Source organism: Euleptes europaea, chromosome 6, assembly GCF_029931775.1.
Source record: "Euleptes europaea isolate rEulEur1 chromosome 6, rEulEur1.hap1, whole genome shotgun sequence".
Lineage (NCBI taxonomy): Eukaryota > Metazoa > Chordata > Lepidosauria > Squamata > Sphaerodactylidae > Euleptes > Euleptes europaea.
Window position 1 is genome coordinate 82,993,343 of NC_079317.1, and position 16,435 is coordinate 83,009,777.

Sequence of the window (16,435 nt, forward strand, 5' to 3'; positions counted from 1 at the left end):
ATGCACAGAGAACACTTCATTTCATTTTTGGGGGGGGGATTTAAACCCCCGTTTGTTTTTCTTATTTTTCAGACTTTCTGCAGACCCAGGGGGTCCCTCAAGTCTGCAGAAATACCTTTTTGGGTTTAGTGTGCCCCTTATCTGCAGATTTAGGTATCCGCAGGAAGGGGGTACATTTGGGAATTAGATATATAGATACGTAGAATGGCATGATAGAAGTTCATTTGTGTTATGGAGACAGTAGCTAGAAAGAAACATTCCCTCTATCTTGTTAGTAGGTTAGGTTTGCCCACTGAAGTCAATTGGAAATTGTTCAGTATATGCCAAAAAACAAACAATTAATACATTCATTCACTTCCATGCATGTGGGTGTCCAAAGAATTGGATGACTTTATATAGGACAAGTGGGGGCCTTCAAAACTCACGGGGGGAAACCCCTTTCCCCCAATCACTTACCTTAGAGCTCAGAGCAGTCGCAGGTGTCTGCTGTAAGGGACTTGGACCCAGAGTAGGCTCTAGGCATCTGCTGCCATGGCAGCCATTTTCGGGGCAGCCCCAGGTATCCACTGCCGCCATGGCCATCCCCAGAGCTGCCATAGGCATCTGCCATAGTGGCGACACAGCTTGGGAGCAGCTCCCGGCATCTGCCGCGGCCACATCTGGACCTAGCTTGGCTCCCGGTGTCTGCTGCCACCTCAGCCTGGCCTGGCCCGGTGGCCAGTGCAGCTGGATCCAGCTCTCTTTGGCAGCAGCCACCACTATTTCAACACAATAGACTATGCGCAGACAACACTGTTTTAAAAATTGAGGGAATTTAAATCCCTGTTTATTTTTATTTGGTAGTTTTCCGATTTTTCTGCAAAATGGGGAGTAACTAGCTGACTTATGGCGACTCCATAGGGTTTTCAAGGCAAGAGACATTCGAAGGTGGTTTGTCATTGCCTGCCTCCGCATCATGACCCTGGTATTCCTTGGAGGTCTCCCATCCAAATACTAGCCAGGGTCAGGGCTGAGAGAATGTTACTGGCCCAAGGTCATCCAGTAAGTTTCCATGGTGCGAGTAGGGATTTGAAGCTGGGTTTCCCAGGTCCTACCTAGTCAGACACCTTAATCATTACCCCATGCTGGCTTTCCTTGTTTTTTTTTTTTTTTTTTTTTTACCTTTTTACAAAGGAGTGAAAAAAGAGAGTGCAATTTTTAAAAGCAAAAATGCTTGTGAAAATTTAGTTCCACACAAATATGATGGCCAGCTAGCTTCAGATGCTAGGGCTGCCAGGTCCCCCTCTCCTCCGGTGGGACACTATCGGGCTGAGGTCGGGATCGCACACATGCACCACTCAAACTAAGAGGAAAAGGCCCCTCGTGAGGCGGCACTTCCGGTTGTAAACTGGAAGTGCTGTGCACGCGGTGTGTACGCACACATGCACATTTGCCCGCTGACCCTCAGGTGGTCGGCAGGCAGAGGGGTAAATTACTGGGGGTTGCCTGCCACCACCGGGCACTTGGCAACCCTAGCAGATGCCTTATACCAGTCTGGGAACCTTGATTGACAGGGGGTTCAAAAAGATTTCTACTGTTGACCTGAGAGCATGGCAATTGAAAGTAGCAGTAAGGAAGGAAGGTTGGGGGAATAGAGGAGGAAATGTGAAGTATTGAGGAGGATATTGAAAGAAGTGAAGCCAATAGTCCTTCCCTGAGGGAAATAGCACCTAGGAAAAGGGGATGATCCCTTGTTAAAGAAGGAAAATTGGAGCCTGTGTGTATGATCCTGCCGCTACAAAGTTTAGAAATTTTATGTCAAATATGCTTGTCTGTTTAAGGAATGACAGCCAAGTGATCTCTGCCAACAGTTAAAAACAGCAACATTTCTATGACAAACTATCTATTGCATATAGTTATACGAAGTTTCCCTCATTCCTGTTGCCTTTTCACCTGCCAAGTTTAAAACTGAAACCTCCCTGACAGTCCAACTTGACCATTCCCTGTAAAAGTGAAACAAAACAGTTTATGTACTGAGAATCAATATCAGCCTCTCGTGTGCCCTCTTCAGACATAGACAAACCTGGGTCAGAATATATCTACCGTATTTTTTGCTCCATAAGACGCACTTTTTTCCTCCTCAAAAGTGAGGGGAAATGTCTGTGCGTCTTATGGAGTGAATGTGTGTCCCGAGACGGACCCTAGCCCGGTCCATCTGGGGCAGGACCTGAGCAGCCCAGACGGCCCGCAGAAGCCGGGGAATACCAACCGGCTGGGCGCACCGGAACAACGCGAGCAGGCGTTCCCTGCCCCGACGGCCAGCTTGGAGGCAGGTGGGCCCGCACAGAGCCGGCTGGGCGCGCCGTTACAACATAGCGGAGGCCAAGAAGGAGAGTGGTCAGGAGTCCTCTAGCTGACGTCAGTCAGAGTGAGAGACCCTGGCTTCCACGGAGGAGGAGAGCGACTCAGATTTTTTCTTGTTTTCCTCCTCTAAAAACTAGGTGCATCTTATGGTCAGGTGCGTGTTATGGAGCGAAAAATACGGTATATACATTTTAGCATTTGGGGGGAGAGAAAGAGAAACAAAAAGAAGAAAAAGAAGTCACTTGGTTAAGTGAAGAAAGAAGGGGAGAATCACAATAATGATTTTTTTTTTAAGATAGCAGCAATAACTGGATTTAAGATTGGCTTTCACAACTCTTTGGGGTGCTTTTGTAAAGCTGTTTTAAAAACCAGTGTGTCTTGCTGGAGAGAAGCTGCATACTGCTTTGGGGAGACTTGGGGAAACATATACAAATGAGGATTTACAAGCCTGCACCATCATGCCTTTCCACCTACACTTCTTTCCACTTACTAATTGAAATCTTCCTTTGCATGAATTTTGTGTTAGGAGCAGCATTTCATCCCCGGAAAGATAAATTCAAAAGCATCGATTGTACAGATCACTCCGATCCAAACCTAAGTACCCTTGTGTGAACACAAGTGCCACTAAATTCAACAGAACTTGCTTCAAAGTATGTTTGTTTAGGGTTGAATAGTAAGTGGAATAAATATCATGGAAGAGTGATAGTATACTGAAAGATCAGTTTTGCTTTCCAGCACAAACACATTTCCTGAAATCAGTGGGATTTACTTCTAAGCAAATAGTTTAAAATTGAAACAAATTAGGTTTTTATTTAGTTTGAACCAAGTTGTTCTCCACACCTTTGAAAAATAATTCCTACCACCTGCCAAGTCCTTTTTTGGGATCTTCTTATACAGATGAGGATGGAGGATGCTTTGCACAACCAAGTCTTGTCTGGTGTCCTGCTGAATCAAGCTCTATGTAGATTTCAGGTATTTGTTTCCTCATAGTCTAGGCATTCAGCAACAGCATTTTAAATTCACCTTTAAAAACTTACTCCATGATAGAAAACGGGATTGCCCTCCCCCAGAATCATTTTAGTTCAATCACAGCCTCATTTGATGGGCTATTTAAAAAAAAGAAATGACCCACTCCCCAGGCTGTTTTAAAAGCATTTTAAGAATTGGTAGACAAAATGACTGTAAGCTAAAGGATTTTTTTAGCATGCAGAAATGGAATGGTATGACTAACATCTCCTCAGCCCTGAAGAGCCTGTTTGTGCCCATACTATCTTAACCTTGGGTACTATAACTGGGTCGACCCATCGTAATCATTGCATTGAAATCACTTGAAACATCTTTTCCATGCTGTCTTGTTGCTATTATATTCTGTAACTCTTGTTCCCATGAAGCGCTTTGACATTACGTGGATGCTCTGGCCATGATGTTGTTGCTTAAGGTGTTGCCTGACAAGTTGAAATTTAGATGGTGATCTCATGTGTTCATTTCTAAATGTTCTAAGGAAGGAGGAGGAGCTAGATGCAAGGTTGCTGTTTTCTGCAGCAGCCCTGTAACCACCGCACATCTACTTCCGTCCTGTAGGCAAGCCTTTAGGTGTTTTTCATCTGTCGGTTTAAATCTGAAAGAACCTGTCAGCTTAGCTACTAGGTGGAGTTGGAGAGACAACTCCAACTCCACCTAGTAGGTTAAATATAAGGTTAAATGCATAAATTTACATTTTCCTACCATTTTTATTTTTGAGGGAAATATGGAATTGTCAGGAATTTCTTGCAAACTTTATAACTGTGTGCTCAAAATAAAGAATCATGGAAGAGAATCATAAGGTAATTGCTTCAGGGGACATATATAAAGGAGTGGATAAACTGGCAGGACATTTCATATATCAGTGCTCCCCTCCACCCACCATTACAATCATGTTCATGTTCTACTACCGTGCACCCCACAATCAGAAAGGTAAAAAATCTTTTTATTATTAGCATCAAGAAGTCATGAGATTTTGTGCTAGATGTACCATCACAGCAGTGATAGAGTGGGATTCTAAATAGGAAGATTTTGAACACTACCTTTCCAGTATCATGATACGTCATCTCAATGCAACTAAAATTACCTTCAGGGCCATCCTGAACCTGATCCCAATCTGAATTGGATAGATCTTAGCTCCTTCCATCACAGCAGCTGATAAGATCTTTTAGGACCATCTATTTGCCTGTGGGTGACCGGCCAAAATCTATCATTGTCCAGAGGAGCCTCCTCGATTTACAGCCAATCATTCAACTTGAGAGTGCTTAAGAGTACTGATTCTGTCATAGCACCCTTCAAAATAAAATTCCGTTGCTCATAATGCCCATTTATTTCATGTGACAAGGGTAGTTCTCAAGCCTGGTGACCAGTGGAGCTTTGCGATTCATGAATTTATTTTGCCAACAGGAGCTTCTCTGACCCCGCTCAGGGAAGTTCCTTGTCATAACTCTGGTAGTTCCCACAGATACTTCCTGCAGACCTTCTCCTCACCCCAAGTGACAGCTCTGCTCCTAGCTAGTCTTGCTTATTGCCACTTCTGCATACTTGAGGAAAGTTGATTGAAAAACAATGCTAATATGCACTCTAAAATTCCCTTCCAATTACTACAATCAATCTTTCATTGAGAGTACTATGAGCAAAATGTTCTAACTCTGGCCGTTCTTCCCCATCCCACACTGTGTGCTGCGAGAAACTTTCAGCTGATCTTCAGAAACGCTCACTGAGGCAGCAAATCAGAAATTCAAGGTTTACTTCGTATTTAATCGATTGTCATAAGAGCTTTTCATCATTTCAGAACTTGTGACCTTACGCTTCAGTCAATTTCATAATGAATATGAAGGAAGTACTGCAGCATCCCTTTTAGGCAGCAGATGACAAGTAAAAGCTGAGTTTTATTTTATTTTTTTAAATCTAAAAGCTTTTTTAATATCTCATTCTGCTTAGCTACACTGCAGTGAAACCACCATGAAAAGCACAAATATGTAACCAGGCAAAGCGCAGACTGTAGTAACCATAAAAGATGGTCCACATCATCTCTATAAACTATTGTAGAATGTATATAATACTACATGTGCAAGAAGATGCTCAGTGATAAAGTAGTGGTTAGAGTGTTGTACTAAAACTGAGGAGACCTGGATTCCAATCCTTCCTGAGCTATAAAATTCACTGGGCTTACATTGAGACAATCACTCTCAGTCTAGAAGTATCTTACTGTGTTGTTGTGAGGATAAAGTGGAGTAATGGAGAACCATGTGGGCCACCCTGAGCTCCTTGGAGGAAAGGTGGGATAAAAACGTGGTAGAAAGATGAGAGAGACAGTGGGCGTATGAAAAAGACCATCTCCAGCAAGGTACCAACGTCAACCATCCAGAAATACAAATTAGCCCATTTTCAGTCATCCTTTTGATCCAGGGCTGACATACCCATTACAAAATGGAGTTGGGGCACGGTGCATATGCATATCTCCTATGTATATTCAGTTTTTCAAACCGAGATAATAGCAAGGGCCATCCATCTGAATAAGATCAACAGGTCAGCAATGGAGACTGATACTGCCTTCATAGAATCATAGAGTTGGAAGGGATACCCAGGGTCATCTAGTCCAACCCCCTGCACAATGCAGGAAATTCACAACTACCCACCCCCCATCCCCAGTGACCCCTGCTCCATGCCCAGAAAATGGAGGGGGGGGGAACCTCCAGGATCCCTGGCAAATCTGGTCTGGAGAAAAATCGCTTCCTCACCCCAAAGTGGCAATCAGCATTTCCCTGGGCACATAAGAAAGGACCATATGAGCTAAGCACTGACACAGACTTTCCTACACTCCCTTCTCATGATCTGCCTAAGTTCACAGAATCAGCATCACTGTCAGATGGCCATCTAGCCTCTGCTTAAAAACCTCCAAAGAAGGAGAGCCCACCACCGTCCCAGGAAGCCTGTTCCACTGAGGAACTGCTCTAATTGTCAGGAAGTTCTTCTTAACGTTTAGCCAGAAACTCCAAACTGGCTGCAATCCTGTCTGTAGGTGGCTTACATTCTGTTGAAATAAACATTAAGTTACTGTTTTCAGCACTTCAGATACTGCAGACATATGCTGCAACAAGGACTTACAGTCCATTCCTGAAAGGGGGGTGAAGCTCCTTTAGAGCTGGCATGACCCTGTGCCAGTGTGCCACCTTATCACGGAATAAGGTGGCATTTATACCAGCACGGGGCAAACAGCTGGTGTCTGGGTGCTGCCAGCCCCTGCCACCAGTGCAGCCAAGCTGGCAGGGTTTTCCTGGAAGGGAAAGCCTGCGCTGGCTTGGGGGGGGAGCGTTCCCAGGGGTGGAGCTGCCTTTAGGCAGCTTCCACAGCCCTTTTGCCCTGGGAACTCCCCCTTCAGTGGTGGCGTTGTTTTCAGTGGGACATTCCCCCCTTTTCCCCTTCCTTATTTTTTAAAATGTTTTTTTCTCCCCCGCGGATCTACCCCCCCCCCTTTTAGGATTGTGCTCTTAGTTGGCTAATTGATAGATTAATCTGTCAGTATCACAGCAGCAGCTCTTAAGAATGTTTGCACGCATGGGCTAGTGTTCAAAAAGCAAAAACCAAAAACAATGCAATAGTAGTTATTAACTGAGCCATACCAAGAATAATTCAGAATTCCTGTTTACCACACTTATTTTATAGCCTCATGTCAGGTTCCACCAAACCACTTGGCTACGTGAAGTCAGGCTCTATCAAAATAGGGACTGAGATTAATACCAACCAGAGAGAATGGGGACAGCACAGAAATATGACTGGTGATTCCCAAACTCATACCAACTGCAAAATGCTATGATTAATTAGATTTTAAACTCTCGGGCCATTTATGCAGGGTCAATTTTGATGCTCACTCAAAGCTGTTTTTTTTTAATGCGACCTTTAAAATGCTTGTTCACAGTCCCAATGCAAAAGGAGAAATTCCACCACCACCCCTCCACTTGCCTGCTCCTTTGTTCCTTCCATTAGCAACCTCCGTTTGCATAGCTAATGCGTGGCTGTGAATTTTGTATGCTTCTTTGAGGGGATTCTTCGCAGTGAGGGCGGAACAAACACAAAAGATCACGTTAATGGGGCTCTTAAGAAATGCGAAGTAGGCATGGGCCAGCTTCGCAGTCACTTCCTGAATGACGGATCAGCGTGCAAAACTCAAAAAAAGCTGTGGAGCACTTCAGCCTGGAACGCGCTGCTAATTACCAAGCATAAATGGCCTCAAAGTCCATCTTTCATTGTCCTTATGGGATTTGGGTTTGTATTTTTTTTTAAATACTGTACATTGTTCCAAAGCTTCTCAGTTTTACAGTAGTCAGATTTGAAATAGTTGACTTGAAATGTGGAGCCTGAATTTTTCCTGACATGCTAATTAGAGCACCTGCAGGAAAAGATAATCAATGAAGGGAGATTAATTGGTAGATTGATTCAGCTAGAAATGCCAAAGAAGCTAATCTCCAGGGACAGAGAGCAAACTTGTTCCAGATCTTCTCAAATGAGTTTCACACTTCAAGTAACTTTGGACTGCTACTTCATTAGGTTGTGCTCTGTTCAACTGGTGAGCAGAAAAGTAAAACTCAGAACTGGCCTTTTGACGATATAAAATAAAGAGCCCCAGCCTGATATGTTGTAAATTTCATAGCACAGTTTCAAATGTGCGATCTTGGCTATCTTTTGTTCTCTGTGATACCGATGCGCACAAAGATATTCTTACAACAAAGGACATTATTCTGACAATTTGAATAAAAATGTCTTTATTTAAATTGCCAGCAAATTGCCTCAATGAGATCACATTTTGCTTGTGTGGTCTTACTATGTGGTAGAATTTCTAAGCAGAAGAAGCCAAATGAGGACATGAAAAAAATGAAAGACTGGAATTTATCGAGGAACATTACGTTTGGGGAAAAGAGGTTAAAAATGTACACTGAGTTAGATCCAGTGATTTGTTAACAGAAATCACTGGCAGATGTGGATTTTTGTTATGTTCCCTCCCCCAGCAGTTCCCAAGGGGAGTTGATTACCGTGGGACCCATGTACACTAAGAGCCATGAGGGTCAAAGAGCTGCAGCAAAGAAGGATGCAAATTTGACTATCATCTTTTTCTCTGTCAGCAAATTTAAACTTGTAAAACATGCAGGAAGGGAATGATTTCAAATGAGTAGCAATATAATGCAGCAACGCATTGAGACCCCTACTTGGTTTATAGATAGCTCTATGAAAAAGGATGGTGACGAAGACTAGTGCGGCATCCAGGAATTTGATGGGGAGGAACATTAACCTAGTACACACAAAAGCCCCACATGTTCAGTGAATATGTGGGGAGGGGGAGGGGACCTGAACGTGCTGGCCCCACCCCCCCTGCCTCCGTGCAACTGCCTGGTCATTTGCAGAATGTGACTGTGCAGAAGAATTGGCTGTGTGTCTACTAAGGTTGCCAACCTCCAGGTACTAGCTGGAGATCTCCTGCTATTACAACTGATCTCCAGCTGATAGAGATCAGTTCATCTGGAAAAATGGCCGCTTTGGCAATTGGATTTTATAGCATTGAAGTCCCTCCCCTCCCCAAACCCCGCCCTCCTCAGGCTCCGCCCCCAAAACCTCCCGCCGGTGTCGAAGAGGGACCTGACAACCCTACTGTCTACCCTGTCCCGTTATCAGTAATGCTGCTTTACCAATGTCGCTGATCGTGGGGAGGGAGAGTTCTTGTGGCTGCTTCCTCCATGGGGTTGTCCCTGCAGATGACCAGGCAATGGCATGGAGGCAGGGGGCGGGGCAAGCGCACTTGCACCTGCTTTCCCTCCTTGAATATTCATTCAGTGTGTGGGGCTGTCATGTCTCCTGGAATATACACCTTTAGATACCAGGATAGATAGCCATTTGAAGTCCACAGAAGAGTTTGTTTGCACGCTCCCACCTTCCCACCCAACCTGGGTTTATGTACAAGCTAAGTAAGGAAGAGGTTAGGTCCTCTGATTATGAGGGAGTTTTGCATTCAACAAAATTACTAAAAATTACTATATCACTACAGGGCCTCTTGATGTTGATGCTGTTGTACTGGATTTGGGTGTTGATTGCTTTAAACTTTCACCAGGGAGCCAGCAATTTATCTTGCAGATAATCATCTTGTGCTAAGCTGTGCATCCGGCTGTAACTTTTTGCTACATGAGAGACCAGCCCTCAATTAATAATTTACAGTGATGGGCGCATTCTTCATCAAGTGAAGACTTTATCAGTGTTAGCAGTGGGTTTCAAAGTTGGTTATTACCTTCATGTCAAATCTTCGTCCCATGATAACTTGGCAAGATTTTATCACGAGCATTAGTGGAGTGAGGATTTTTCCCCCTCTGCAGAAGATGGTGTTTATTAGGGCAGAAGTTTTGCATCTTGCTTAGGATGATGAATATTAAAAAGACAGAACAGCTATGGATGTATTTTAGAAGGTGGACGCTGTTGTTCGCATACCAAAGATCTAAACTGCCATTCTCAAGTATGGACCAGGGCATACTAGTGAGTGATTTCTGAGACCCATAAATATATCATAAAAGATAAAAATTCCTATGGCTTGTGGACTACTAGAACCCCACAAATAGGGAAATTCCCTCACTGGTCCCTGTTTTGTTCTCTGGCTTCTAATGCCCATCTCCATCCACCTTTTTCTACCCTGCATTTCCACGGCCTCTTCCACCTCCCATCTTTTTCTTTCTACATCCTACTTCCTCTCCCCCAACCCCTAACTCCGATCCCCCTCCCATTTACCCTTCCACTGCCCACACTTCCTCAGTCTGACCTCTCTGCCACTCCTTTACCATTCTGCCTGCCTACCGATTGCTCTCCCACAGCTCTGCCTGCCTTCCTTACTCCTTCATTGCCACTCTGTCCACCCACCCATCTCCCACCCCTCAGTTGGTGGGTTGGCCACTCATCAGCCAGCCCACCTGCCTGAAGCAGCACCACCACCTACTGCAGCTGCTGTCCCTCCGCTGCCTGCCTCAAGTGGTGGGGGTGGTGGCAACAGCTCCTCTCCCGCAGACCCAGCTCGTGTGGTGGAAAGAGTGGCAGCAGCTCCTCCTCTCACCCCCTCCCCATCACTCTTCCCTTCCACTCATTTGCCTCCAGGCACTCTGCCTGTCTGTCCCCTTTCCCTACCCCCCTGTTGTGTTGCTCCCTCCTCTGTCAGGCAGCAGCTCCAACAGAGATGAGTTGACATGAGCAGACAATGTCCCTCTGTTTGGAAGGGAATCAGTGGCCTTTTATGCATGGCTGTTTCCCTCGTGGTCACCCCTCCAATGACTTCGGATCTTGGTTTTGATGATGGATGTCGTTTCTGACCATCAGAGGTCGCCTCACTCTCCCCCTGCGTTTCCCCGTGTGTTGCCTGCATTTTCAGGGGCCTGTTTTATCTTGAATTTTAAAATTCTCTCAACCTAACCTACCTCACAGGGTTGTTGTAAAGATAAACAGGGAAGAGAGGAGAATGCTGTAAGCTGCTTTGGGTCTAGAGTTGCCAGGTCCTCCCTCTTCATCATTGGGAGGTTTTAGGAGGCAGGGCTGGGGTGATCACACGCGATTTGTGTTCCGGAGCAGCCGGGTGGATTGACAGGCAATTGCCTGCTGAAACCACTCACTTGCAACCCTATTTGGGTCCCCATTGGGGAGAAAGGAGGAGTATAAATGAATTAAAAATAATATGAAGTGAATAATTTATTGCATTCGACTTCATTTAGGAAGAATAATCTATTAACCCTTTTCTTGTTTAACCTTTTTCTTTCCTACATATCAAAAAAACACTTGAACAATGAAAACCTATGTGCAGTCTTGCTAGGAGCCCATTACTCAATGTGTAAAATAGTTAACTAAATAGGGCAGGGAAGCAGGGAGGAAAAGGCAGGACGCAGATAGGTACACCTCTACTGTGCAGGGTTCTAGCTCCAGCTGGGAGCCCCATCTTCCACCTACAGGCGCTGTTGATGAGGTTATTGGAGGAAAGAAAGGAAGCAGCCGTGCCTGGATCCAGCTCCAGATGAGTTTCCTCTCCAGTGGCTACTGATGAGTTTTCAGAGGGAGGACAGGCAATGAAGGACACTTCCATACACCTGCATCCAGCTCCAGCCAAGAGTTACCTCATTCTGGCTTCCAGCTGTCATTGTTGAGACAATCAGAGGAGGGCAGGAAGCATCCAGCTGAGAATTGCCCCCTCAAAGCATAGCTTTTTAAAATTGAATTGTTCTGTTTTGTCTTCTGATTTCTGCGTGCCTCTTAAGTAGACATAATTTGGCTGAAATGTAGGATAGAAATATAATAAAATGTAATGATTAAATAAACATACAGCGAGGCAGATTTTGAGGTAAGGATGAAGATAAAACTTCGTCATATTCTGTACAGATTTATACCCTCTGATGAGACATCTGGCTCAGAAATCACACAAGTGTGATTAAATTGAACATTGCACAGAGGCATTCCAATTTCATCTATCTATATTCAGTTCCTGTTTTGATCTGTTTCAATATCCCATTGCCCTTTTATATGCTGGCAATGATCTAGTCAAAGGATTTTCTACAATAAGCTTAAACTCCTGATCTGCAAGTTTCTGCTCTCTCTTTCTCTGTCTTTATAATTAATATTTTATCAGACTTTAACAACAAAGTACTCACAGAATTTAGCAGCAAAGTACTCACTACTCGTACGAAATAAGCTATCAGTTATCTGCAACATCAATAATAAATAAGTATGAAGAAGATGTGCTCTGAAGGCCCATGAGAAGGCATCTTTCCCAAGCTTCTACAAAAACGCGATCCATATAAGATGTGAAGACTCACACGCTCTGTTTGTGTGATTAAGATGTAATGTTGAGCAACAAGACTGTGTAAACATTATCTTTGCTATGGTTGCCATGCTTGGGTACTTCTTGATGCCTAATCCTGTTGTGAGCAGAATACAAGTGAAGTGGTTATGGTTGTAGCAGTATTTGGCACAGCTGTGGCAGGAGTTCTGTTTATTGGGGTATAAAGTGGAATGGAGGAATGTCGCAGTGGAACCACATCATATCTGACTGAATGAACATGGTCACTTCTGGAATCAGTGTAGAAGGTGGCCACCAAGGATTCTGGAGGGTTTCAGAATGTACTTTATGTTTAATAATTACCACAACAAAGGACTGTAAGCTCATGAGGAGAAGCCAAGGCCATCATTCCAGTTGTTGTTATTGTCTCTGGCAGAGGGAACATCTGCTGCCAGCCACTGTTTAAAAATGATCTATTTACAAGCTCAGTTCACCAGATGGTCTTGAACCAGGATATCTAAAGGGGACCGCCTTCTACCATATGATTTGCCTGACAGTTCAATCTTTATTGGAGGCTCCACTCTGTGCTCTCACCTTCAGAGGTAAGGTGGACAGGACCTTTCTATTGTGATAGCTCAATTACGGAATATCTTCTCTGCCACTCTTCACCTGGCATCAAGGTGAATGTCCTTCCAGCAACAGATTACGCTTGTTTTTGTTCAGACAGGAATATTCAGATTGCTGATTGTTTAAATTCTATTATGGGGGGTGTTATTTCTGTTTTAACTGTGTTTATTTTCCGGGTTTATTTATCATTTACACTGCTGTTTTAATTATCTTTGTTCCTGGCTTTTATACTAATGATTTTATTTTAACTGATCACTTTTAGTTCAACTTTTAGACTCCTTTTTATTACTATTTTTTAGATATGTATATATCGTTATAATTTATTGTTTAATGAAGCTACCTGGGGAGTTTTTCTCATATAAAAGTGCCATATATAGTTACTTTAAGTAAATAAATATCATAACACCGTATCGATTTTGTATAAATGCTATCTGCAATATTGATTGTTAGACACTTTGGGGATATTAATGGAAATAAATAATATTTACAAGCTTCTATCATTGTTGTGGTACTGACTTTTGTATGCTCAATATGAGGACACCACCCCATAAATAAATCATGCTTGAGCTGGAGAAATAGCCAGTCTCTGTACTGGAACTCCAATGGGGATACTGCCAGATTTCTAAAAGCTGAAGAAACAACAAGTAGCATTCATGTGTTCAGTGCATGACTTTGCACCAGTAATTTTTATTATTAGAATCACCATCGTTATTATTGCTCCTACTACACCATGAGTCCCCAATGTGGGGCACCCACTGACATCTTTTCTGGCCCCCACCAAGTGTTTTTAGGAAGTGGTTGGGGCCAGGTCGTGCTTTTGCCTAGCAAGGCTTCTGATTGACTATTGGAGATCCGATTGGCTGTGCAGATTATTTTTAAAATGTTGCTTTGGCAACAGCTGCCACCACAGCACAAGGATCTACACTGTGATACTGAAGTTAAGCTGTGGCAGTCGTTCTGTGGCTTGCTTCCCCTCCTGCAACAGCCTCTTTTTGGCTGGCATTTTGTTGTTGTGCCCACCATGCCATGTCAGAATTCCAAATGTGCCTGCCGGCTCAAGAAGGTAGGGGACCCGTGTACACTGGAAACCCTTGAGGGCTCATGGGCCAAGAGAAATCCCTTTCCTCCCCCACAACACCCTCTTTCCTTCATTGTCTGTGCTCTCCCCATGCTTCTCCCTCCAATTACTCCAACCCCCATTTCCTTTCTCTGCACTGTTTTTTCTGATTCCTTTCACACATTACAGTGATGTCACATGCATACTGCCTTTAAGTGTATACTTCTGTTTGTAAGAAAGAGCCAGTGTGCTTTATTAATTAAACCAGGGGACTAGTACCTAGATAAATGTAGGGATTGCATCACACTTTCAACTGTACGTGCATTGAATGTAATGTGAGAATACTGTACCTGGATTGTTTGTGTATACTGTACCTGGATTGTTTGTGTGATCACTGTAACTTGTGAATAGGACTACTATTGTATGTGATTAAGTACATCTCATACTTCTCAAGCGCCAAATTAAGGTGAATTAAGGTGAATGCAATTCCCAGTTGGAAATTTCCTAATAGAGGCTGATCCAGACAATAATCATTAATAAATATAGTAAATACTTTGAATCCAAGAGAATTATTTCTAAAATTCTGGAGCAGTTGGAAGCCTTCTGATTTGACTTATTCTAGGGCTCCACAGACTAGTCTCATTTGGCAGCTGGAGGCACAGCAGTGGGACAGAGTAACTCCACAGATATGTGCCTGACAGGATTGTCATCCAACCAGAACAATTCCTGCATCTTTCTGCTGGTTAGTATTTCTGGGAACAACACCAGAACTCAGCTTGAATTCCCTAAAACAAGGCAGCTAGGCATCAGAATAATTACTAAATATTACTGAAATGTCATTTTTTCCTATTCATTTTTGTTATGAAATTGGTGAAAGTGATATTTCTGTCCATGTTGTCATTTGCTATTAAGAAAATACACATCTTTAATTCATTGTGAGAAAAACTTTTCCTTAGGAGGCTGTGGACCATTAACCGTGCATTCCTGAGCGGAATGGTTGCACAGCTGTTTGGCAGCAACGCAGCGGCGCTGCCTCCAAATGAGGTTTCGACCCCGCTAAAACCTCCTTGTGGTGCCCAAAATCCATGCAACCCTCATAGGGTTGCATGGGGTGGTGTATCTTGGCCAAAAAAGGGGGTGTTCCCAAGCCATAATGGCTTAGGAGGCTGCCTAACGGTGGCTCCGCCCCTGGGGCAGCACCGTGATGCCCCAGGATGCCAGGACGGCCCAGGAACACCTCCTGGGTTCGCCACAGCGGCCTTTGCCAGCTTCTGGATGCCGGCGGAAGACTGTCGTGTCCGGGCCCAGTACTGCCGTGGCAGTGGCTGGCAACTGGCGGCTGGGCCTGCACGCCAGTGCTGGGGCCACAAACGCTGGTGTACACTGCTCAGACGCCAGTGCTGTGGGCCCTTGCGCCGGTGCAGGCCTTCACCGGCCTCCAAAGACCTTTCGTCCTTGCCACCAGCGCGGCTCAGGAATGTGCTGTAAGAGACCAGTCTTAAGGAGATCTGCTTAGAATCCTACTCAGTCTGGTCAGTTGGGCTTACTCCCAGAAAATCGTCCTTAGGATTTCACTTTAAAATAAGGGAACTGCTTTAAGACCTTTGTTTCCTTCAGATCTTCACACCACAAGTTCTCCTGTCTATTTTAATATGCACATTTCCTTCAGATTCAATTCAGTTGGCTACAATCTTCTTCAAGCTTTATTTTCATTGCACTCAATTCCCTGTAAACCCTATTGTGCTGGTATTGCTGCCTGTTTTCCTCCTTATTTTCAGTGTGCCATTATCTTCAGATTAAGTTATTCTAATGAAAATGTGCGACGGTTCCTTATTTGAACACATCCCGCTTGGTACTTTTATGCCTGTAGTCATAGTTTTATTTCTCCGCCGCACAAATGAAGTTTCGTTCTCTGTTTGGTAGCTGATGAAAAAGTTCTTCTACAGTAGTGTTTAAAAATATCGCATTGTTTTGTACTAGAAAAAGGATTTTTGCAGACTGAAGTAGATATGAAATTCAGTCCTGGTCCAAGACTTCTCTCATGCTGTTGGCGGATGAAAGAAATGTTGCCCTGGCCTTCGAAGCCCTGAGGCTGTCCTCTCTTTCTTGTTCCAGAATGTCTATTACACAGGTAACCAGCAAATCCACGTGGGTGTTCTGAGTCCCACCATTGATGACGATGACAACAGATGCCTGGTGGATGTGAACAGCAGACCCCGACTAATCGAATGCAGCTATGCCAAAGCCAAAAGAATGAAGCTTTACTGGCAATTTACTCAGGTAATGCTTTTTAAAAAATATTAGAAGACATGGGGTTAAATCCTGTGATTTGTGGGAGCAAGGACAGCAGGGTCTTCCCAAACTTCCCTTCCACTCCTCCCAGCTCTTTCCATTTCTAATTCGAAACTCTCAGTTTCTGTCATGGGTTTCTCACTACTTAAAACAAAGCTCTACACCATGCCATTTTTCCTGACTTCAGTAAGAAGACAGCTCTTCTTTTTTTTTGCATCAGTGGCATGTAATTTACCTTAAGATGTCATTAAAATGCCATGAGAATCAAGAACAGCAGCGGCGAAAACAGGTGAATACAAATGAGA

The 16,435-nt window shown here is 43.9% G+C and overlaps 1 protein-coding gene across 1 annotated transcript in view; it reads left to right on the forward strand.

Annotated features, from left to right (window-relative positions):
- Positions 1-16,435, forward strand: part of GALNT18 (polypeptide N-acetylgalactosaminyltransferase 18) — a 362,192-nt gene that overhangs the window by 330,304 nt on the left and 15,453 nt on the right. The window contains exon 10 of the mRNA XM_056851671.1: positions 15,954-16,118. Coding sequence (XP_056707649.1) covers positions 15,954-16,118 — 165 coding nt within the window. The remainder of the gene's footprint in view (positions 1-15,953; positions 16,119-16,435) is intronic.